Source organism: Festucalex cinctus, chromosome 7 (genome assembly GCF_051991245.1).
Source record: "Festucalex cinctus isolate MCC-2025b chromosome 7, RoL_Fcin_1.0, whole genome shotgun sequence".
Lineage (NCBI taxonomy): Eukaryota > Metazoa > Chordata > Actinopteri > Syngnathiformes > Syngnathidae > Festucalex > Festucalex cinctus.
This window is the reverse complement of record NC_135417.1, coordinates 9,776,196-9,799,561: the sequence shown is the minus strand read 5'-3', so window position 1 is coordinate 9,799,561 and position 23,366 is coordinate 9,776,196. Positions and strand designations below refer to the sequence as shown.

Genomic DNA, 23,366 nt, shown 5'->3' with positions numbered 1-23,366 from the left:
TTTTGTTTTTTGTTTTTGTTTTTTTTAAACACTTTACATGGTCATTTAAAAGAAAAAGAATGCCTTACTATGCATGGTCTCTTTTTTAAAAAAAGAACAAAAAAAAAAAAAAAAACCCACCAAATTCCTTTCTATACATGGTCATTTAAAAAACACCTTACAATACATGGTTGTTTAAAAAAAAAAAGCAAAAAACAAAAAAAAACGCCTTACTATACATGGTTTAAAAAAAAATATCGCCTTACTATATGGCCGTTTAAAAAAAATGTCTTACTATACATGGCCGTTTTTTTTTTGTTTTTTTTAACACTTTACTCTACATGGTCATCGAAAAGAAAAAGAATGCCTTACTATACATGGTCTCTTTAAAAAAAAAAAAAAACAAGACAAAAAAAAAAACCCATCAAATTCCTTTCTATACATGGTCATTTAAAAAACACCTTACTATACATGGTTGTTTAATTAAAAAAACAAAACAAAAAAAAAACAAAAACAAAACGCCTTACTATGCATGGTTGAAAAAAAAATATCGCCTTACTATATAGCCGTTTAAAAAAATGTCTCACTGTACATGGCCGTTTTTTTGTTTTTTTTGTTTTTTTAACACTTTACTCTACATGGTCATTTAAAAGAAAAAGAATGCCTTACTATACATGGTCTCTTTAAAAAACAAAACAAAACAAAAAAAAAACGTCCATGTATAGTAAGGCATTTTTTTAAACGGCCGTATAGTAAGGCATTCTTTTTCTTTTAAATGACCAAGAATAAAAGAATGCCTTACTATGCATGGTCTCTTTTTTAAAAAAAGAACAAAAAAAAACAAAAAAAACCCACCAAATTCCTTTCTATACATGGTCATTTAAAAAACACCTTACAATACATGGTTGTTTAAAAAAAAAAGCAAAAAACAAAAAAAAACACCTTACTATACATGGTTTAAAAAAAAATAGCGCCTTACTATATGGCCGTTAAAAAAAAATGTCGTACTATACATGGCCGTTTTTTTTTGTGTTTGTTTTTTGTTTTTGTTTTTAAACACTTTACTCTACATGGTCATTGAAAAGAAAAAGAATGCCTTACTATACATGGTCTCTTTAAAAAAAAAAAAAAAAAAGAAACCCCTCACCAAATTCCTTTCTATACATGGTCATTAAAAAAAACACCTTACTATACATTGTTGTTTAATATATAAAAAATAAATAAATAAATAAATAAAAAATAAAAAAAATATCGCCTTACTATACGGCCGTTTAAAAAATGTCTTACTATACATGGCCGTTTTTTTTTTCCAACACTTTACTCTACACATGGTCATTTAAAAGAAAAAGAATGCCTTACTATACGTGGTCCCTTTTTTTTTTTTTTTTAAACAAAAAAAAAAACACACAAAAAAACGCACGAAATTCCTTTCTATACATGGTCATTTAAATAAACACCTTACTATACATGGTTGTTTAAAAAAACAACACATTACTATTTAAAAAAAAAAAAACTCTTACACATGGTCTTTGAAATAAATGAATAAATAAATAAAAGCTTCGCTACTATATGATTATTTACAAAAAATAACCAGCCTTCCTATACATGGTTACATGACTCAGGGAATTTGAGACGGTCTCAATTGTCATTGCTGCACTGCTAATATGAAGGATGTGCACTTTGTGTCAAATCTGTTGACCCTCTGGGGGGCCCCTGCTGGCTAAGACCCCCTAAACGATTGTCTGCCTTGCCTCAACACACAATACAGACGCAAAACAATTTCCCCCCTCGTTTGTCGGCGAGACGCTGTTGACGTTGCGCGACAACCCGTCAACGCGTTCCAAGTTGAGAGCTGAGATGCCAGATTTGCCGGCTGCCACAATCCAGTCGTTCTCGTCGGTCCAGTTGCGAGAGGGCAGAGGTAGGCGCAGGTAAAAGGTGCTCAGGTGAAAGGAGGGACGTCGGTGGGACGGACCCTTACGCAGCCGGCCGGTAGAACGCCGACGTGAACCCAAGATGACCGTCTCGACACAAAATGGATACGATCTCGAGCAGGTAAATGTTTGTTTCTCTTACTTTCTTGGAGGTGTTGTCACTTAAGAAGGTGGATTACTTGATCGTGTTACCGGGATTTGTTTTAATAGTTTGCTGGTTCGCGGCAAAGGAAACCAGGAAGCTTGTGGCCTAAAAAAGCTTTTTGAATTTTCTACTTTGAAGTCATGTCAAAAGCTGAGGACAGTGAGGAAAAAAATAAATAAATTGCAACATGAAGCGATTAGAGGGGATAAACCTGCCTTTACTAAAACATATTTCAACTTTGCTTTCCTAACTGAACGATAAAGAAATGTCTCATTGGTGGACATTATTGGACTGATTTTAAATTCCAGGATCGTCAAGGTCAAAGTTCACATTTGAACTCGCTATTTTCAGGTCCTGGCGTTTGTTTTTGTTGCTTCGGGGCAACACAAAACATCCACGTCACTTCTCGCAGGCCGGAACATTAGGTACACCTGTGACCTGCATTATATTGAGAGGTGCGGCTCATATTTGACTTGGCTTCTTTTGCCAACAAAAAGTAACATGTTAAGTTGTTAAACTTTTCATACCAAGTTCCTCCTATAAATAAAAATACTTAGACGACTCAAAGCATCACTTTTTGTCTAAGTGAAACTTCTTAAACATAATTCCCAGACACCAAGATGGCAGCAAAGCACTACTTTTGTCGAAATGAAGCTCCTCAACTCACTTCAGTATAGTTCTTTGGCACCGAGATGTCACAATATGATGGCAAAGCACTACTAGAAACAGTAAACTGGTAAAGGTGATGAAGCTGTAGCATTTTCTTTTTAATTCTAAGGACAGAGGAACTCTTTCATTGTAAAGTGAACTAAAATAATAATGATAAATGGCGTTTTATTAACTCTTTTACGTTATGAAAAAAAAAAATCCAACCCCTGCACAGTGCCATTTCGCTGATTACGAGCATTCGTCAGATTCTGTCGAATTCCGTCACATTTCATTGTAATTCCATACACCAGCAGCCCATTGAAAAGAGACACAATGCTGCCATCTACTGGCCATAGTTAGGTGGTGTTTTTGATTCCACAACCCATTGACCGGGCAGCGCTGCATTTAGACGTTGCTCCGTCCATATGACGAAAAAAAAAAAAAAAAAAAAAAAACGTAGATGACGTCATTTCACGTTTCTGGCAGCATACGTCGTGATTTTACTAATCGTTATTAAACGTTTTTGGCAGTCAAAGAGTTAAAGTAATGTGGCTCGTTATTTTTTTATGTTCATTTTCATTTCTCCTTCACGTCGAGTAATGTCAAATGAAATGGACGGCCATTACGACTCGGCAAGCGCGAACGCTTCCATTACGAATTAAAGTGCAGAAATACCTGCATAGCTTCATGGATATAGTTTTATTTTGTTATGTATTGAAAAGAGACACAACACTGCCATCTGCTGGACATAGTTAGATGGTGTTTTTGATTCCACAACCCATTGACCGGGCAGTGCTGCATTTAGACGTTGCTCCGTCCATTGACGAAAAAAAAAAAAAACATAGATGACGTCATTTCACGTTTCTGGCAGCATACGTCGTGATTTTACTAATCGTTATTAAACGTTTTTGGCAGTCAAAGAGTTAAAGTAATGTGGCTCGTTATTTTTTTATGTTCATTTTCATTTCTCCTTCACGTCGAGTAATGTCAAATGAAATGGACGGCCATTTACGACTCGGCAAGTGCGAACGCTTCCATTACGAATTAAAGTGCAGAAATACCTGCATAGCTTCAAGGATATAGTTTTATTTTGTTATGTAATCTTGCAAACAACAGTATTAAAAGTAGCAAAGCACAAAGTCACTGACGTCAAAATAGGCAATGAATGTTACATTACAGGTTTTCTGGTGTTCTATCATCAATCTGTAATACCGACTGGGAGGAATCCATTTGATTTCAGTCTTTGCAGCTGTCGGAAACGTTTGGTATAATCTGGATTAAGTAAAACCAGCAAGACCTCATTTTTGGGGCCGGCGTCAACCATCAAGGCCCCCAAATAGACGGCGGCCCACCACTGCTGTATAAAAGGTGACCGTCTCTTTTTCCCCACAATGACCTGCACTCAGTAAACATCGCGTGAACTCCTGAGACCTCCCATCAGCAATGGAAGCGGCCTTGGCGCAATCACGTGACGCTGGCGACGCGGACCTGCGCGAGCCCGACGGCCGCGCGCAGACCCCAGCAGACGCCAACTTGTACCACAAGGTGGCGCCAGACAAAGTCAAGTTCAACACGTACGGACATCAGGCAAGTGCGCAGCAATCTTCTTCTTTTTCTTCTTCCTCACTACTGATGGCGTCTTATTTATTTATTTTTTTTAATGTTTTTAAAACACGCAGTTTTATTGATGCCTAAAGGGCACATTCTTGTTTTACCCTCATGAGAGGATAATCATTAATTATGAGAAACAATTTACAAGACAGACTGACAGCCAGGAATGTTGTGAGAAAATGACGGATGGATGCGTGCAAAATGGCAACAAAACTATTCCTATTAGGGACACGCAACTTTTTGACATTTTTTTTAAAATGAATTTTTAAAAGCAGCATCTGCATTAACATTTTTTTTTTTTCAAATGTCCATATAGGCCTAATTACTCTTTTCGCTTCACAGATGTAGGATTCATTTCAACAATGAACTAATGAACTAGGCCTATAAATTATAATGATATATTATTAATGAAATTATAATTAACATTACTAATGCCACTACTTTGAATACAATGGAAGCTATCACAATGCTATTATTGCTAGTAGTTATAATAATAATAATAATAATAATAATAATAATAATACTGCAATTGGCTGGCAACCAGTTCAGGTTGTACCTCGCCTATTGTCTGAAGCCAGCTGGGATAGGCTCCAGCAACCCCGCGACCCTTGTGAGGAGCAAGCGGTCAAGAAAATGGATGGTGGATGGATAATAATAATAATAATAATAATAAATTAAATCAAATATCATGATTTGGTATTTAAAAAAAATCATGTTTTCAAAACACTTTATATATATATTTTTTTATAAACACAAATGTTCATATAGTGTTCATACTTAACATGGCGCATTTAGGATTTATTTACAGCACTTCTAACAATGAAAGCCATCACATGATAATAATAATAATAATAATAATAATAATAATAATAATAACAATCATAATAATAATAATAATCATCATCATAATCTAAAAATATGTATCACATTTTAAAGCAAAATTTTATGTATTTATATAATTATTTGAGATTATTTAGTTATTTATTATTTGAGATAATTAAATTTTTCTGCATTTTTTTTTTTACAAATTTTAATAGATATTTTATTTATTTTTATTTTTGCAATATGCAGTAAGTTAAGTCTGATTTTAAAAAGCACAAATCACCCTGTAATCCCGATTGCATAACTTTACTCCTATTATATTATTATTGTTTGTTTGTTGATTGCATAAATAATTAGAGTTGACTGTTTTGTTTTGTTTTCTCCTTTTTTAAGTGTCACTTTATTGTATGCTGATTGCAGTCTTAACATGAACATTATTGTTGCAGATGCGGACAAGACAGAAAGTTGTGAGCAACTATTCAACGGTGACAAAGGGAGCGTCAACAGCGGCCAAACCCAGAGCCGCGCTCAAACAAGTTTTTCTCAACCAGGGAGTGTCTGACAGGAACCTTACAACCGAGGTGCCATCTTGTCTTACGCTTTAATGCGCCACACTATCAGAGAGAACAAAAAATTCTCAAACATAGTGGATATAAAACAAAAAGTCTACACACCCTTGTTCTAATCTGGCTGTGTTCAGAATGTGAATTTGTGACACCAACTGCAGTCAGCCGATGACAGCTCGACTTTCTCCAATTTGTCCATTCGTCTTCCCTTCAGGAAAGGAATCAGCTGGACGTGCTGAAGCAGGAGCTGGAGGCCTTCGCTGTGCCCGTCAGCCTGAAGTGGAGATGGAGGGAGGAGAGCCGCGGAAGCACGCTGGAGAGGAACTGGACCGACATCGTCAACTCGCACTCTGTGAGAAACGTCGACCCGCTCGCGAAAGTCGCTCGTTTACAAAATACTCGAGCAGGCGCCCAATTGGGAACGTTGCAATAACGTTCCGTCAAGCTCGGTTTGTGGATTAGACGCGCTTCATTTTCCGTCTCGTGCCAGATCATGTCTCGGATGCAGAGGCACCAGCAGGAAGCCATGTGGGAGTTTGTGCTCACCGAACTCAACTACATCAACAGACTTATTGTCATCAAAGACGTAAGTCGCCGCCCACTCTTTTTTTTTTTTTCAAATCAAAATGCAAACTCCAGTGATGTCTCCCCTTCATGCTACTTGCAGTTGGTTATTGGAGCTCTGGTCAACCTGCACTTGCGTGGTTTCCTCCAGGAGGTCAGTCCAGCCCTCTTCTGGGCCACAACACTTTCTTTTTTTTCTTTTATTTTTTATTTTTTTCCCGCTGCATTGACGGGTGGCAGGCGGCAGAATTTGTGCTTTAAGCTCAATGGAAACATTCTAGTGCAAAATGTAAAACATGTTTCCACTGAGAAGTGGAAAATATCACTCGCACACAGACAGAGGTGGCACAAGTACTCACACGCTATACTTAAGCACAGATACTTGTGTTAAAAAAAAAAGAAAAAAAAAAGATGTAGAAGTACAGATTGAACTCCTTAAGTAAAACTAAAAAAAAGTATATTATCTCTGCAAGGTGACGCCCGAGCGACTTTTCTCCAACCTTCCCACCATCCTCAGCGCACACCAGCTGTTCTGGCAGGAAGTGATTTATCCCATGTTACACGAAGTCCGCTTGACAGGCAAACCTTTTAACCCGATGGGGTTAAAGGTCGGCTGCCTCCAGGTATCTATCTATCTATCTATCTATCTATCTATCTAGCTCGCTCGCTCTCTCTCTCTCTCTCCACATTTTCATCTCTCCATCCATCTCTCTCTATCTCTCCATCCATCTCTCCAAAATACACCTCCAAAATATAATCTTCAAAATACACCTACAGTATCTATCTATCTCTCTATCCATCTCTCCATCTATCTATCCATCTATCCATCTATCTATCTATCCATCCATCCATCCATCCATATATCCCCGTAATCGAACTTTTCTGTCTGCAGTTCCGTGACCGCTTCTTGGCGTACTGCCATTACTGTGCAGAGGAGGAGAACAGCTTTGAGTTTGCACGCCAACAAATGGAGAGCAATCCACATTTCCTCACATATGTACAGGTCAGATTCTTGTCAACAACATTTTTGCAGGAAGCAGCCACCCGTTTTCTGTAGTGTTTGTCTTGGTTAACAGCCTATGGAGAATTGATTTTATATACTGTATATATGTATATTAGGGACATGTGCAAATCGGCGGTAAGCCAAACTGAGTCGCGAATTGGCCATTGAAAACAAACACTGAATTATAATTGCGGTTGATTGCGGTTAAAGTAAGTTATTTTATACTAAAAAGGTTAACCTTTCCATGTGTAAGTGCACGCCATGTAGCCTACCATTTTGATTAAAAAGATTTTTTTTTTTTTTACATTTTTGGACTATGATGAGTTTTTTTTTGGCAAAAGTACATTCTACTAGATTTAAACGTCGCCATAAGCAAAATTAGATTGCCTTGCTTTGTGCCAACAGCTTTGCGGTTTGTCATATTACGCCCCCTTTATTTTTAGTGCAAACTGGTCTTGTGGTTTTTGTGCAAGCTTTCAGACTTCTGTCATCAGCCTCATGTAAACTTTCAACGCTCTTCCTCGTTGTGCTAAAACATGCTCTATGGGGTATATGCCACGGAAGAGGCGGGAATGTTTTTGCACATCAGTTTGGTTCCGGTTCCGTTTGCGACGTGTGGGCTGCATCAAAAATATTTGTGCTTCCGACTTTGTGCCCCACGGATGCGCGTTCGCAAACCCGGGCCGGAACCAAACTGATGTGCAAAATGACGTCCCGCCTCTTCCGTGGCACATTGAAGCGCTTCTTAATCCCGAGTTGTGTTTTGCATACAGTGGGTGGAGACCCACCCGCTGTGCACACGAATGCGCATCGGGGACATGCAGGCCAAGCCCCACCAGAGGATCACCAAGTACGCCCTCCTTCTCAAGGCGGTGCTGAAGACCACCCAGGACCCTCGTATGCAGCGCAGTCTGCGCAACATGGTGAGAAACGGTCAACATCCATTCGGTCAAACGTGAGAAATCGTCCTCAAAAGTGGGGAAAATCTCTTTTTTCAGTTATTCAGTGTGAACACATTTCTGGAGAGCATCAACGATTACCTGAGGATGAGAGACGAGGAGGCGGCGCTCTCCATCTCTGCTCAGAGGCTGGAAGGATACGAGATGGAGGGAATTAACGAGGAAATTGACAAGGTGAAACACCTGCAATGAATAAATGGATGTAAAGTTGTAAAAAAAAAAATTAAAATAAAAAAATCATAACCAATAATGTCATTAGAAAATATTCAATTTATAGGACTGGACAATCATGTGGAGCTCAAATTGTGATTCTTTTTAGTTAGTTTAATTGCAGCTAAGAAACGGACTCATGAGAGGATTAATTTTCACATTGTTTTGTGTGTGTTGAAGTCAGTCGCATGAACATTGCCAAAAACGTGGTGATGGTGCTCATTTATACGACCTGAGAACATACTGAACAGCCTATATGTCAACATTGTTGAACATTTCCAATTAAGGAGGGTGTTTATGTACAAATTTTGATAAATGGGATATTTTTTTCCAACAAAAAAACACTTATTTTATTTTCTGTAAATAAATAAATAAATAAACAAACAAATAAAGGATTTTTTTTTTAAATGGCATTTCAATGCTCATTTAGTATCTGTATTTTAAATTGTTTTTTTTTTTCATTTTCTTTTTCTATCAGGAATGTGTGAAAATTGATTACTTATTGAATAAACTATTTATTTGAAGGTTATATCACCCAATTCTATGTTCCAATGTTAAAAATGTTAACATCATGACACATTTAATAACTGTACTATATGGGAAATAGTCCGGCAACTTTTAAACACAGTAACAGTTAAGCATTGAGAGAAATAAAAACACTGTGAAACATAAAAAGTAAAAACATTTCAACACTTTGCTGTAACGTTATTAAGCTGGACAAAAGTATTTGGATAGTTACCTATCTAGACAGCTTGCTAGCTTTTTAGCTAACAGTAGATAGCTAGCTAGCTATCAAGATACCTAGCTAGGTAGCTAGCTATTGTTAGCTAAAAAGCTATCTATTTATCTATCTAGATAGCCAGTGAGCTATCTACTGTTAGCTAAAAAGCTAGCAAGCTATCTAGATAGGTAGCTATTGAAATACTTTTTCAACACTGTTTGTGTTTTTGTTAAGCGTGCTCAGTCGAAATGCAATAATCCATAATCACTAGTTGTGCTTATAGATAGATAGATAGATAGATAGATAGTGTAGGTGTATTTTGATTATGAATGATACTCAGATGATACATTACTTGCTGTGCAGCATGTGCGAGAGATCTGCCAGTTTGACTTGACGTGCCCCATCCGAGGGGTCGGTGATGGCGTCGTCCGCAAGCTGCTCCTGGAGGAGAACCTGAAGATCCGTGGCAGGAAAGACAGCAAGGTGAGCCTCTGCCTGAACAAGTACATTTTGACAACGTCATGAGTCGTATTTGTACTTCATTTCCCACGACTGCTTTTGTTTTGTTTTGTTTTTTTTAAACATTGTCCTCATGACTCCTCACGTCTCAGCTGGAGGTGGTGGCTCTGTTGTTCTCCGACGTGCTTCTGATGACCAAAGTGCAGAAGAAAGCAGAGCGACTGAAGGTGGTTCGGCCTCCACTGGCCCTGGACAGAACGTACTGCGTCGCGCTGAAGGACAACTGTGAGTCTGGTCATTCTTGAGGAAATCCAATCATGTTCAAAGCATAAATTCATCATTCACAGAGACGCTCCTTCCCCTCTCACAGGCTCGTTTCTTCTGGTCGAGGTGGGGGAGCTTAGATGTCCTGTCAATGTCTACATATTTACAGCCAGCACCTCTGAAAGTTGCTCCACGTGGGTGTCCGCCATTCATCAGGCAAAGGTAAACCAAAGCTGCTGGAGTCCTTTAGCTCTCATATTTTGGAAATCCTTTCTCTAGACTAGACTCTTTGTTGGATGAATTGCCTTATTTATTAACTGTTTCCCATCTTATCTTCATCATGTCACCAGTTGACACTGAGGAACATGAGAGAGGCCGAAAGTAGGCAATCGTCGGCGAAAGAAAGACCCGCTGCGTCCGACGGCACGTGTGCGCCTATCTCAGAAGAGGAGGTTTTCGTGGACCTCAGCCCCAGCAAACGCGCAGTCCCCCGGCTGGTAAATGGTGCTCACGTATTTAAAAATGCGTCTGAGAATCCCCAAAATCACTTTGAAATATTGCCTCAAAGATTTGTCATCAAAGACAATAGATGGAGAGATGGAGGAGAGGAAAGAGAGGAGCAATTAAATCAGTCTGTTATAGATCCATTGCGACGCCTCACCACCAGACCGAATCTTTTGGTGCCCGGCGGCTATCCGGATGTTGACTACCCGACAGAAGAAATAAACACTTCGCTGGTTCCTGGCCAAGCACGACCATCTGTATTATCCGGAGACGCCCGGATAGTGAATTCCCAACCGGGCACGGTGTCACATCTGGAGACGAAAGTCTTCTCAAGAAATTTCAAGTCTCCCATCTTACGAAAGAAGAGGACGGACAATGGCCTGAACAGCCCTTCGTCTCAGTCGGTGCACGGTTCAGGATCGTCGCCGTCCAACAACTCCTCCTCCAACTCGGACTCTGACTGCAGCGTGAATACGAAGAGCTTCGATTCTCACATCGTGCTGAAGCTGAGTGCGCTGAAACCCACCCGGGGGACTTTTTGGAATAACGACGCCAGAACGTCGCCGGACGCTGAGATCTTTTCTGAATCGGAACTGACGATTTTTAACCATCAGAATAAAAAGGCCAGGCTGAAAACCCAAAGGAGTGCGTCCATTCCGAGCATGTCTAGCCAAGAGGAGCAGAGGCTTCACTTTCCGGACGGCTCTTCTGCATCGCCCGCGTCTCTGGAGAATCTTCTGCAGAGGGCCAAAGGTCGAGCGAGAAGCAGGGAAAGGGCAAAGAGCGGCAATAACGCGCAAGCGGCCCATTTGAAACCTCCTGCGTCTCCTTTCGCGTCGTCCGCATCGCCGACGCGGCCGCCGAGTGATTGGGACAGAGACGCCGAGTGGGAGGAGGAGGAGGTGCAGCTGCAGAGGCACCAAGTTCTCACCATCAGTCGAGGATGGAAGGAGCAGCTGGTGGATGGTGACGGTAACAACAGGCTGGACAGGTGAGAAACAAATATGGATGATATCTTACTGGTGAGCAGTGTTTCCCAACATGTATTGAGGTGCATGCAATAAAAACAATTCGAAAACCATAACCCTTGAAACCTTGCTTTGAAACCCTACTCCTAGTTTGATACCCAAAACCATGTTTGAAACTACTTTGAAACTAAGGGTGGGAACGTGTGGGTAGACGATGATACGATACCGGTCAGGTCATAAATCCACGATAATCTATGATAAAACTACTCAAGACTTAAACGGATGTTTTTTCAATGAGAAAATCATTTCTTTTTGTACTGTCTCACTGAAACACAATATTAAAACTGGTGTCTTCTTCACAGTGAGTACTTCAGTGTATTTTTTTTTTTTAAACAAATACAAATGTCTTCTTAACAGAGACCACTTTCCCTCAACAAATTTGAACATGTCAGTTACATAGTCAATTGTTTCATTTTATAAACTGTGACCATTTTTTTGTGTAACATTGCAAACGTAAATAAATAAATTAAATTACTTAAATACTAAATCCAATTAAATCAATATTAATATACCTCAGAAATTGTGTGCTTCAAAAAGTTGAAACATAAAATATGTTTTCAAATGTTAAAACTGAAGATATAATACAATTTTTTCATAGAAACGTATGCAAAACTGAGTGAATCGCTGCCGGACAGATAAATGTCTTCCGCAAGTAAAATGAGTCTTCTTCGCATGAAGATTTCCGCCCATTTCCCTGCCACTCTTATGAGGCGCTCCCCCTAGTGGCCCGTCAAGTAATTGCTCAATAAGTAATGAACACGTTTAAAAAACTACTTTGTAACCCCACTTTGAAACCTTAAACCTAGTTTGAAACCTCACTTTGAAACCCTAAGCCATATTTGAAACCCAAATTTGAGACACTAACCTTAGTTTAAAACCCTACTTTGAAAACTAAGGTCACACATTTTGGTGGTCATTTTGAACACATAATTGACACACATAAAACTGTAGCCACTGTTATAAATTGTAACCCTGCTTTACTGCTACACTTGTGTAAAACATAAAAATTCTTGGTAAAAGTAAGTCAAAATAATAAGTTGTCAGAAAATGCTTTATTTCCCATTACTGTTTCATATGCAACATTACGTTGAACAATATTACCACAAGTATTTCTCCCTCTCTCGCTCTCTCCCCGATTTAGTCCTCTGTTCACAAACGGCATCAACGTGGACTGGCCCGGCTGGTGCTTCGATGACGACGAAGTGGCGGATTACGTGAGTCCGAGAACTGAAGGACTCCTGGAGGACATCAATCAGTCGTTGACATTCTGGAAGCTTTCCGAGCAGGAAGACAACTTTTGCAGTCAAGTGTGAACTAGACACCTTCTCGCAAAAAATAAAAATAAAAATAAATATTCATGACGATTTTACGAGATTACATTTGTTTGTTTTTTGGCCCCTCTTTCACTTTTTGGAGCAGAATCGCACAAGGTTCTCTATTGGGTAGAAATTTACGTAACTTATTTATATAGGTAATATATGCTGTCATTGTGTAAATATAATTCTTTTTTTTTAATTGATGTACTACTATATTTTTGTACTCCTAGTCATTTCCAGAAATGTTTTTCTGTGGTTATTTAGATGAATAAATGAAGACACAAAGTCAACGTGAAAAGCATCTGTTATTGTTTTTATTCGGACACAGTAAACACACAATAATGTACAAAAATCTTCAAAATACAAGAAAGCTTCTTTAGTGCTATTTGGCTGTTTTACAAGAAAAAAAAAGTCAGTTTAGTGGCTCAGTTTTGAAGCGGCGCCTTCCCTTTTTTTTACTGGACTTTCTTCTCTGGCCTGTCGCTCATTGGACTTTGCGTGGAGAATCGACTCCAGCGTGATGTACTGAAAAAGTTGTTTTCGCTGCAATGGAAGAGAAGCAGAAAAACAGAACGTCACGGAAATGAGATGGTAATAACAATATTGCGAAAAGTTTAACCAATAATTGCTTTGAAATCATAGTTACAGTGAAAAGTACAACCTAGTATAATCCAATTTAAGACGGATTTAAAAACATTTACACTTTGATCTGTTTTGAATCATGCACAAGTACAGAGAAAAAAAATAGTTGAAGGGTTACGGTAAATTATAACTCATTTCAATTGAGGTACAGTATAAGAGATGATCTATAGTCAAAGTGTTGCCTTTTGTCGGGCCAACAAAATACAGGAAGTCCTCCAGCTAAGGCGCACTCGACCTAAGATGTTCCGACCCTACAACGGTTATACCCGGTCCGCCATTTTGGCCAGATCCGCCATTTTGGCTCCTCGTTCTCCATATAGCTCGCAGTGTTTTCCCCTCGTCTGCTATTTAGCCCTTAGCTAGTGTTAGCGCTTGCGCACATGTGTGGAGTATCTTTGGCTTTTTTTGTCCTTTGCAAGGCCCATAGACTGCTATATTACTATAAACTCATGGAACCTACCTAAAGAAAGATTAGAGTCTCTTCTTTCATCAGGAAAAAAAAAAAGTATATTTCTATGTTTCCGTTTTTCAGCAATTAGCATTGGAATATCAGTTTCATCATTATTCACAAATCTATTTCAAACAGCGGGGAAAAGAGCTTTTTTGGAACATGGCCTGGTTGATCTCTTATACTCTGCTGCCACCTGCGGGTCGGTTTTGTAATAACTACCATTGCGTCGAGCATTCTCTTCAGTTCCGAGGCTGCATCAAAGCCTTCTGTATGCTCTATCATAAAAACGTTTTAAAAAAACAAACAAAAAAAACAAAACGTATAAATACGTCTTTGGGAGCAAATCAGTTAATGGGGAAATTCGACTTAAGACTCGAGGACTCCCTGCATGATTGCAGAGAAAAACTCTTTTATCATCCTTTAAAATCCTAAAAATTCCAACTTATGTCTATGATTTCTTTTTTTTTTTCTTTTTTTTTACAGCATTTCTTACCCTTCGGTAGTTCTTGTACGTCTGAGCCAGAATCACAATCAGAAGAAGCAGGAAAGCAGTGACACCGAGCGCAACTGAGGTGCTGTATGAAACACCCGCTGAGCCGCTCACAAGATCTGCGATTTGAAAGAAAACAGATCAAATGTGATTTCTGTACTCATGGCATTAAAATAATAATAATAATAATAAGAAGAATATCCATTCGTTACCCAATTGCAGAGTGACGTTTTGCGTTACGTTGCCCAGCAGCCCTCGAGCGCCGTAAAAGCGACACACCCACTCCCCGCCGTCCTCACGGGACGCCTCGCTCACATGAATACTCTTTCCGTCCCGGATGGATTCCACCTCCCGCATGCCGTTGAGGTCGTAGGTCACGCGGACCCATTGGTAGCGGGTGACCTCGCTCGTGTCCGTCAGCTGACAGGTCAGCGCGATCGTTTTCTCCGGCGCGGCGCTGCGGCCGACTGCGGGCATGCAAGCGAATTATCCAGATTTGCTCTTGAGCGACAACCGGAAGGACGTTTTTTTAACCGTGACTCACTTTTGGCCACGACGAGCTGCACTTTCCGAGACAGCCAGCGACCTTCGACTAGCGCGGCGCATCTGTACGTTCCCGCGTCCTCCGCGACAGTCTCGCACAAATGGGCCGATTGGTCCCAAGCAGGTGAGGAAAGCGAGGAGGAGGAAGGAAGGGATTCGATAGCAAGTTTCGAACGAGAGCCGGGCTTGAGTTTGTGCCAGGTGGGCTCAGATGGGTTTACGTCACGGGAGAAGACGCAGGGGAGGGTTGCTGCAGACCCCACAGCTGCGTAAACCTTCGCGTCATCTTGGGATGGTTGGACGATTCCTGGGAGAGGAGGCAAACGTTCAACAACAAAATAACGAGTCGTTTACGAGTTCACGTTCGATGATTTTGCTGTGATCAAACAAGAATAAATCTTTTAATTGGTTGCCATTTTGGCCTTATAGCGCCCTCTGCTGTTGACGGAAATTGACGTCAAACTGCCCTCAGGCTCGTATCGCAAAGAATTTTTCCTAGAGTTTCCCTTTAAAGGGTTAATTCACCGTGCCAAAGTGTGTTTTTGTAAAATCCAAACGTTCAGTGCCAAAACGTGTTATCTCGTTTTTTTTTGTCATTAGAGTAAATGGAAACGGTTTGATTTACATGCAGTCAATGACTCTCTCAAAACATGAATATTGGCAATATTTGGCATTTAAAAGGCCATGTTATGGTTTTCAAAACCCCGTAAAAGACACCTTTTCTAACCCGAATATTTGCTCATATAAACACAGTTGGAGTATCTCGATTTGAATCGAGCATTGGTTTGTGGTCTGCACTTGCTCTGATTCTTTTTTTTTTTTTGAGTACAGGAAGTATGTGCGGCGTCTGGTGCACAACCCGCCGTAAATAGCAGAGGTAAACAAAAATGGCGAGAACTCCGACGCAGAACCAAACCACACTTTTGGAACGTTTCTTTTCAAAATGTTCTAAAATGGCTGTCACACTACACGGTGTGTTTTCTGAAAATGTCTGCTATTGAATGAGCTAACTACTGCAACATTACAATATATGCTAGTTTTGTTAGCTTTTTTGTATCGTGTGTTAGCATTAAGCTAGCTAGCTTTTGTAAAAGTGATGTATTTTGGTTAAATGCTGCACACAAAATGTCACTTTTCTTGTTTTATGTTGAGGTTCATTGTAAATCGTGAAGTTCGTTGTTACCATGTAGCGCTTGTCATTACATTTTGTAATTTTTTTTTAATTAAAATAAATAATTTTGTAAAGCACAATCCATGCATGCATTGCTCTCCGATTTTGTCTGATCTCCTGCAAATGGCGCAAAACTCCTCAATGTTTCCCCATCTCACCTCTGACAGTTAAAGCGGCCGAGGCTCGGCCCTGCGCGCCTCCGCTGGCCACCACGCACGTCCAATCGCCCGCCAAGCGCACGCTCGCCTTCTCCTCCACGTTCCATCGAGGGGTCGGAAGGGTCGCCGCGCTCGAAGGCACAAACGGGCCGTCGTTTAACCTCCACCGCACTGTGGCACCTTGAGGCTCAGGTGTCACAGTGCAGCTGATTGAAACGTGGACCCCGGCCACCGGGGCCGCCGACGAGAACGACACTGCCAAGAAACACAATAAAATATTCAGTGTCAGGTTTTCGTGATATGCAGGTGATATTATTATAATTTATTGATTTCTATGAGAAAACACTAACATCTTTAAAATGTTTAAGATGAAATGCATGATTTTAATGTATTTTTTTTTATATCTGTAAAATATTTAAATAAATAAAATAATAAAATGTGTAAAATTATTAGTATAATATTTCATAATGTTTACTTTCAAACACTTAGGCTTTTTTAAAATCATTTTTTAAAACATATTGCAACTTAACCAGTTTGTTTTGAAAATTACAACACATGTAATGAAATAGATTAAAAGGGAAATGTATAAGTATGTGAGTATTTATCATGTATGTAGATTTTCATTGAAATATTTTCATGTAAACGTGCGTCTCATTATTTTCCACGTACAATGAATACCTTTAAAAAGTATTTTTTCTACTTGCTGTCGACTGATGATGACATCACCTGTTCTGAGGAAGTAGATAACGACCAATCATGGCTCAGTTTACTGACCAAACCCAGAAAACAGGTGAGCCATGATTGGCAGTTACCTACTTCCTCAGCACAGGTGATGTCATCATCAGTCGACGGGTAGTAGAAAAAAAAATACTTTTGAAAGGTATTAATTGTACATGAAAAATAATGAAGTTTATCAAATATGAACTTTTCACTGCTGAAAATCGTCTTTAAAGGATGAGAGTATCGATATGGAACGTTACCTTTCATGACTCTCAGCACGAGCGAGCGCGTGACGAAGCGTCGTCCGGCGTGAAACTTGCAAGTGTAGAGGCCTCCGTCCTGCTCCCTGACGTTGTCGATTCGCAGGCCGCAGTCGCCTGTTACGAGCTGGCAGCGGGGGCAGCGGACGCGCTGCTGACCTCTCTGCAGCCATCTGGAGCCCCAAAACTGCAAGCCGCTCCTCTCCTGTCTCCACACGGTGCTGCGGACGGACAATCACGAGAGCTCGGGTTTTGTCCCAAATTTGTTTGATGGGACTAATGCTGCATTCGAGAATAGTCGGAAGTCGGAAAAATCCGAGTTGAAACTTCCCAGTTCCGACCTCAAAGCGTTCGAGGTGAAAGTAAACAACCAAAATGGCGGATAGTGATAAGTGTATTTTTATTTTGGTCCTCAAAACGCAATTTGACTCCCTGAAAACTTAACTTTTTGCAATTTTGCTTCATTTATTGTTTTAATCTTATTTCATAAGCATTCCATACAGTTAAGTAGTTTACCATATAATTTCATGCAGGGGTATAGCGGCAATACAGGTACTATCACGTACGTTGCGTTACATGAAGTTATGGTGAATATTTAGAATGAAGAAAGCGATCTCGTTTTCTACTCGAGTAAATGGTGTTTTGCCATTCAGAGTGACGTCAGATTGTAGTCCGTCGGTGAAGTCGGGGTCCTTTTTTTCTTCCGACTTCGCAAGTGGAATTTTTGAGTTCAAGGGGGCGTTCGCTTACACACTTCCTGGTTTGAACTCGGAAAAGTCCGACTTCCGACCATCCTCGAACGCAGCATACGCTCTTTCACAGCGAATTCAACTAAACGGGAATAAGCGAAGTGCGCATCTCGAATTCAAGGTGCATTCTGGGTAGCGGCGTGGTGCATTGTGGGTAGGCGAAACTACCAAACGGTCATTGAAAATGAATTGGATCCGATGGAATCGGCTCTGAAAGAAACGTTTCAACCGCTGGAAAGTTGCTGTTTTTTTTTATTAACATGCATAGCATGTGGTGTACTGACATCGGGTAAGTTGACTTGCAAGCTTTAAAGTGTACAGTTAGGCAAAGATTGTCACCACTCTAATCTCCGCCATTCAAATTGATAGCCTGATAGGGTAGTTGGTAGCCTCGTTTGTTTGTTTTTTCCCTCGCGCATGCGCAAACTTAATGCGCACTTCGCTTATTTATGGACCTTGTTTTGTGTACCTTCCCCAAACATGGAAGCACAAACGAAGATTTAAGAGGAATTAAGTGTGTCTGTAACATAACGCTTGTGGAAAATGTCATGCAATCAATAATCAAGCCAAATACTAAAAACTAGTGAGTATTCTTACCCTTGGTTATCTTTGGTCCAGATGATGGGCGCTGACAAAGAAGTGTTGCAGTCACAGGGGAGAAAAGCTTGCGAGTTGGACTCTACAAATACTTCTTGTAGCTCAAGCTGAGCATCTGGCACAAAACAAGTTATAATTAGTCATAAAAAAATTAAAAATAGAAGCTTACGAGAGGTAACGTTCAGCAATACCTGACATGGAAAACATCATCAGAGCGGAGATCAAATACTCCACAAGCATTTCTTTTGTTTTTGCTCTTTGTGAATTTGCTGCGTATTGTGTGAGGTTTTCGATGATGTTGCGTGATAAGGTGTTTAATATAGGACCGGACCGGGGGAGGAGTTTTTGGGTAGCTTGGAAACTGTAAGACACACATAGTGGGAGATCCACTTCCTCCCACGGATTCTCTCTCTCGCTCGCTATAAGCCACAGAGAGACGGCCGCAAAGATAAGCAAAAATTGAAAAACACTCCAGTTTGCAATGTTTGATACAATACAAAAAAAAAAAAAAAAAAAAGGCACAATATATGTTGAAAGAATTCTGATGACCTTATTTTCCTCCTTTTTTAAAATCATTTTTTGAAGATTTTTTTTTAGGATTTACCATTAAAAAACAAAAAGCTCCAGTACTTTAAATTTACTCCATTCAAGATTGTTGCGTTTCAGGTCAAATTGACCATTTTAAATTCACAAGTAATGTAAAATAAATAAATAACAGGATGCATTAATGACTAAGTAAATAAATAAATTGAATTGGATTTAACTTCTGCTGCCCTTATTTTTAGTTTATAAAAAAAATAACGAAAATCATTACATCCAAATTATCTCCTTAACGCAATATAGTTTTAAAAATATGTTAACCCTTTTTTTTTTCTTTTTTTTTTAACAATAGTATATGTAAAACTGTTATAATACCCCTTGTGCATATATGTGGAATTATATTTTCTAATTTAAACTTATATATAGTAAACATTGATACCTCCAAAAAAATAGGATTAAGCTTTTTCTCCTACCTCCATATTTTCATTTTCTTTGTTATTTGGATTATAATTAAAATACAATCAGTAGAACTGTTGTATTACTTCTTTTTTTGTTCTTTTTTAATGGCACTGCGCGTTACATTGACCCATGAACACTGTCGGTGTACAGAAGAAATAAACAGAACATGAGGAAGAATCACAGATGGATTGTTAAAATTCTATAGGACCTGTCAAGTAATATACTGCACATTGCTACTACTACTATTATCAATATCATCATCATCATTATAGAATGCAAAATAAAAATACAAAATAATGAGACAATATGTAATAAGTTGCATGTTGGAAACTGTGAATGTTTTATGTCACTGTGTGGAAATGCCAATTTAATAAAATTATTTCATTCAAAATATTGTAAGAATAGTCTGAATGGAGTTTTGTGCCTGTCTTTATTATGACTTGATTTGGACTTTAAAAAAAAAAAAACACCCCTACAGTTGTTAGTCTTCACGTGCGTCACGAAACCTGACTTGCTGTTCACACCTCAGTGTGACAAAACCAAAGCAAAGCGCATCACCCTCACGTGTCCTCCGTCACTGTCGGACTGCCGTCTTCCACAGCGCTTGACATCATCACCAGTAAAGCCCTGCAGGAGCTTCCTAAACAACACACACACAAGCGTGTCGTGATGTGCTTACATGCAGAAACCCGAAAAACGTGATTCATTACCTTCATCACCTAAATGTCATATACTGGACTCAAATCTCGGAATTTACGCCATTCATTTTGCTGTCTGCTATTGTGTGAATACAAAATGGCTGCCTCATTCCGGCATTGCAGCTCACAGATCCCTCTGATGTATTGCAACAATAATAATAATAATAATGATAATAATAATAATGGGACTCTCTCCAGTAGCATAAACTGCGAAGACAACTTGAGCAACAGACCAATGACCAAGAACCCACAAAAAGGGAACTCTTACGTTAGTTTTGATGGAAATTCTGATCTTTTGCAAAGGCCACATTTTTGACACACTTCTTCTCATTAGCATGTGCAGGTGTCCCTAAATGTTGTGGCTACAGTGAGTCATGTGCCGCTCATGGCCAAAGCGGGTCTTTTTTTTTTTTTTTTTTTTTTAGCACTGCGTGCGACCATGGGACAGGAAAAAGACCCTCACGTGGAAACCGGTAAGCTTTGTACTTGAAGAAATTGCACAAGAGCGATATGCGAATGAGATGTGTCACACCTCCTGCTGTTTATTTTGTTGACGATAGGAAATGTTCGACTGACAGTTCCTGGCAAAAGAAGTCGTTACTGTTGTGGTCACTTTTGACTGAAGCTGTGATACATTTTTTTCTTTCATTTCTTGAAAAATAATTTCCTTTTTTTTCCACTGATACTCCCTTTTGCATTTGTTTGCAAATATTTTTTCACACAGCGGTTGGAAATAAAGTATCAAGCTCTCATTTCAGATCATTTTGATTTGAGTAGATTTCAAGTTAACTCATCTACTGACTACAGTACTTCTATAACACAGTCATGGAAATATGTATTTAATAGTTTCAGGTTGTCTACATTTCCACACAAACAATGACACTCGTCAGACTAAGCAGAGACGAAGTGAAATAATGCTGATCTTGCTACTTTGAAGATGACAAAATATTCCGTCCAGTATGGCATTTGAACAGGAATGTGAAGACTATTTATATCCTCCTCCTCGTGTGTAAGTTAGTAAAATAAACTATTTTGTGTGCATTTATTGTAAGAAGTTATAATTTATTTTTTGAGTATTTTTTTCTTTTACAATTCTGTGTGTACGTTTGCAACACCTGCATAACAAATATCTAACCTTTTTTACATTTAAAAAATATTTACAAAATACAATAACACATAAAATCACATATTTAACGAGGAAAACGACAGCAATTTTTTTCCATACTGTATATTAGTTCGTTTTTTGTTTTTTTTTACTTCTCTTCGCAAAGTGCTTTACGGTAGCTGCGCACGGTGGTACGCCGTCGGCGCAATGCATTGTGGGACAATGCGTTAAGATGGCCGCCCCCTCGGTCAGCATGCTAAAGTGTCAATAACGTAACTTTTCAAGCGTCAAACTTGACCTCTTATCGTTATCACAGTATTAGCGACAACATATTCAACTGGGGTGCGTCTAAAAAGAGGTAAATGCGTCATTCGGTGTGACAAGACGGTACTTATTCCGCTACGAAGAGCAAAATTGTGTGTTGTGTGCTAACTCAAGCTACATTAGGGTTAATGTAAAAGCTAGGGGGTGAAAGACAAACACGTACGGTACCTGCTATCCTCAAGTTCTCGATTCGTGTTTTTTTTTTTTTCTCTTAATCGCAGAAGACATGTTTGCTGTTGGAGGGTTGCTTCGAGCTGGAGTCTCATTCTGTCGGACGGCGGGGGCTCTGCTAGACACAGCTCGGACCTTTTCTACTGGTAAGAACGGGACAGCGGATTTTCAGTTTACGACGCCATGATGCATATTCCATATATAACGTATTTGTCTCCATGTTTAGAATAAGCCATCTTAAGGATCTTAAGATGGCTGATTACTTCTTCTTTTTTTTTTTATACTGTCATGACGCATTTCCAAATTAAGCTGACCTGTGTCAAATCCCAACTTCTGAGTTCTCATGTGACATGTGCAGGTACATGCCGTCACATCAGGATGCACTCCATCCCCAAGCCCAAAGTGGTGGACAGGTGGAATGAGAAAAGGAGCATGTTCGGCGTGTACGACAACATAGGAATCTTAGGTAAGTGTGTTAGGTGAAGAATGTTTTGATGGCGAATCTACAACAGTTGAAGATCAGCGCATGTGTGTGATCTTGCATGCATGTGCAGGAGATTTCAAAGCTCACCCCAAAGACTTGATCGTAGCCCCCTGCTGGCTGAAGGCCTTCAAGGGCAACGAGCTGCAGCGTCTCATCAGGAAGAAGAAGATGGTGGGAGACCGAATGATGACTCTGGAAAGACACAACTTGGAAAAGAGGATTCGGTTCCTATACAGACGCTTCAACCGTACTGGCAAACATCGCTAACACGTCACAAAAGCGTCTGACCGAGTTGTGTATTTAGTTTTTTAAGTTGTATGCATATAAATAAAGGGTGCTGACAAGTTGTCATGTTTGTGTGTGACTAGCTCAAACTACATGTTCCGTTTGATTTCCTACAAGAACAGTGGTTGCTTGACTTAAAAGTGCCCCAATTTACAAGTTTGTTGTATGATACATTTTTTCAAGGCAATCAAGATATGCTGTCACTTGAGCGAAGTTGGGGAAACGATGGAAAGTTAGCAGAAATCGTGCAACTATGGTCTCTTTTTTTTATTTTTTTTTAAGCGAGGTTTTAAGTTTCTTTTCAATTCCATAAGCAACGTTCACAATCACACACTCTGATTTTCTATAAGTTGCCCGTAATTCAAGATCCACTAGGTGTCTGTATTGAGCAGAAAATCTTGATCTGAAACGACTCAAGCTACTGTAGCGAAGTCTTGATTATCTTTGTTTGAATGACGGTAGTATACTGCCCCCTAGTGGCCAAGTCGCGCACACCAGGAATAGCCATGAATTAATCATGCCGCACAAACTGTTTCTTTATATTCTGTTCATAATATTGTTTACAGCACAACATAGAGTACTATTTTTTATTTTATTTTAAAAGACATAACATTTGTTTTGATGCCACGAATTTTCAATGGGGGTCCGGTTCGTTTCGTCAAAATGTAAAGTGAGGACCCCTTGACTAACAATTAGTAACAAATGCAAACATGTTTGCACTGACGTGGAAGGAGGATCTATCCTTAGCAAAAAAAAAAAAAAAAAGAGTTGACTCAATACTCCGTG

General features: G+C 39.5%; 3 protein-coding genes across 8 annotated transcripts; 2 read left to right on the top strand and 1 right to left on the bottom strand.

Annotated features, from left to right (window-relative positions):
* The first annotated feature begins 1,891 nt into the window (after positions 1 to 1,891).
* On the top strand, positions 1,892 to 13,023 carry plekhg6 (pleckstrin homology domain containing, family G (with RhoGef domain) member 6). 2 transcript variants are annotated; one of them, XM_077528156.1, is made up of 16 exons: positions 1,892 to 2,034; positions 3,947 to 4,074; positions 4,148 to 4,293; positions 5,586 to 5,720; positions 5,920 to 6,057; positions 6,196 to 6,291; positions 6,373 to 6,423; positions 6,743 to 6,892; positions 7,162 to 7,272; positions 8,046 to 8,195; positions 8,271 to 8,405; positions 9,526 to 9,645; positions 9,774 to 9,906; positions 9,992 to 10,107; positions 10,236 to 11,380; positions 12,559 to 13,023. In XM_077528156.1, the coding sequence occupies exons 3-16, from the start codon at positions 4,150 to 4,152 to the stop codon at positions 12,728 to 12,730; spliced, it is 2,796 nt and encodes a 931-aa protein (XP_077384282.1). In that variant the 5' UTR covers positions 1,892 to 2,034; positions 3,947 to 4,074; positions 4,148 to 4,149; the 3' UTR covers positions 12,731 to 13,023. The 2 variants fall into 2 exon arrangements, with proteins under 2 accessions (XP_077384282.1, XP_077384280.1); XM_077528154.1 differs by lacking the exon at positions 3,947 to 4,074 and having other exon boundaries at positions 4,113 to 4,293.
* Positions 13,024 to 13,025: 2 nt separating this feature from the next.
* lag3 (lymphocyte activating 3) lies at positions 13,026 to 22,004 on the bottom strand. 5 transcript variants are annotated; one of them, XM_077528158.1, is made up of 9 exons: positions 21,809 to 22,004; positions 18,706 to 20,153; positions 18,515 to 18,629; positions 17,169 to 17,389; positions 16,189 to 16,443; positions 14,861 to 15,166; positions 14,529 to 14,783; positions 14,320 to 14,435; positions 13,026 to 13,276 (listed from the first exon to the last, which is right to left on the bottom strand). In XM_077528158.1, exons 2-9 carry the CDS (start codon positions 19,088 to 19,090, stop codon positions 13,151 to 13,153), a joined length of 1,779 nt encoding a protein of 592 aa, XP_077384284.1. In that variant the 5' UTR covers positions 19,091 to 20,153; positions 21,809 to 22,004; the 3' UTR covers positions 13,026 to 13,150. The 5 variants fall into 5 exon arrangements, with proteins under 5 accessions (XP_077384284.1, XP_077384285.1, XP_077384283.1 ...); XM_077528159.1 differs by lacking the exon at positions 21,809 to 22,004 and having other exon boundaries at positions 18,706 to 18,933; positions 20,072 to 21,363; XM_077528157.1 differs by lacking the exon at positions 21,809 to 22,004 and having other exon boundaries at positions 18,706 to 21,363.
* On the top strand, positions 18,058 to 22,644 carry mrpl51 (mitochondrial ribosomal protein L51). The gene is made up of 5 exons (XM_077528168.1): positions 18,058 to 18,206; positions 20,637 to 20,684; positions 21,862 to 21,957; positions 22,170 to 22,277; positions 22,366 to 22,644. The coding sequence occupies exons 1-5, from the start codon at positions 18,116 to 18,118 to the stop codon at positions 22,560 to 22,562; spliced, it is 540 nt and encodes a 179-aa protein (XP_077384294.1). The 5' UTR covers positions 18,058 to 18,115; the 3' UTR covers positions 22,563 to 22,644.
* Positions 22,645 to 23,366: the final 722 nt, after the last annotated feature.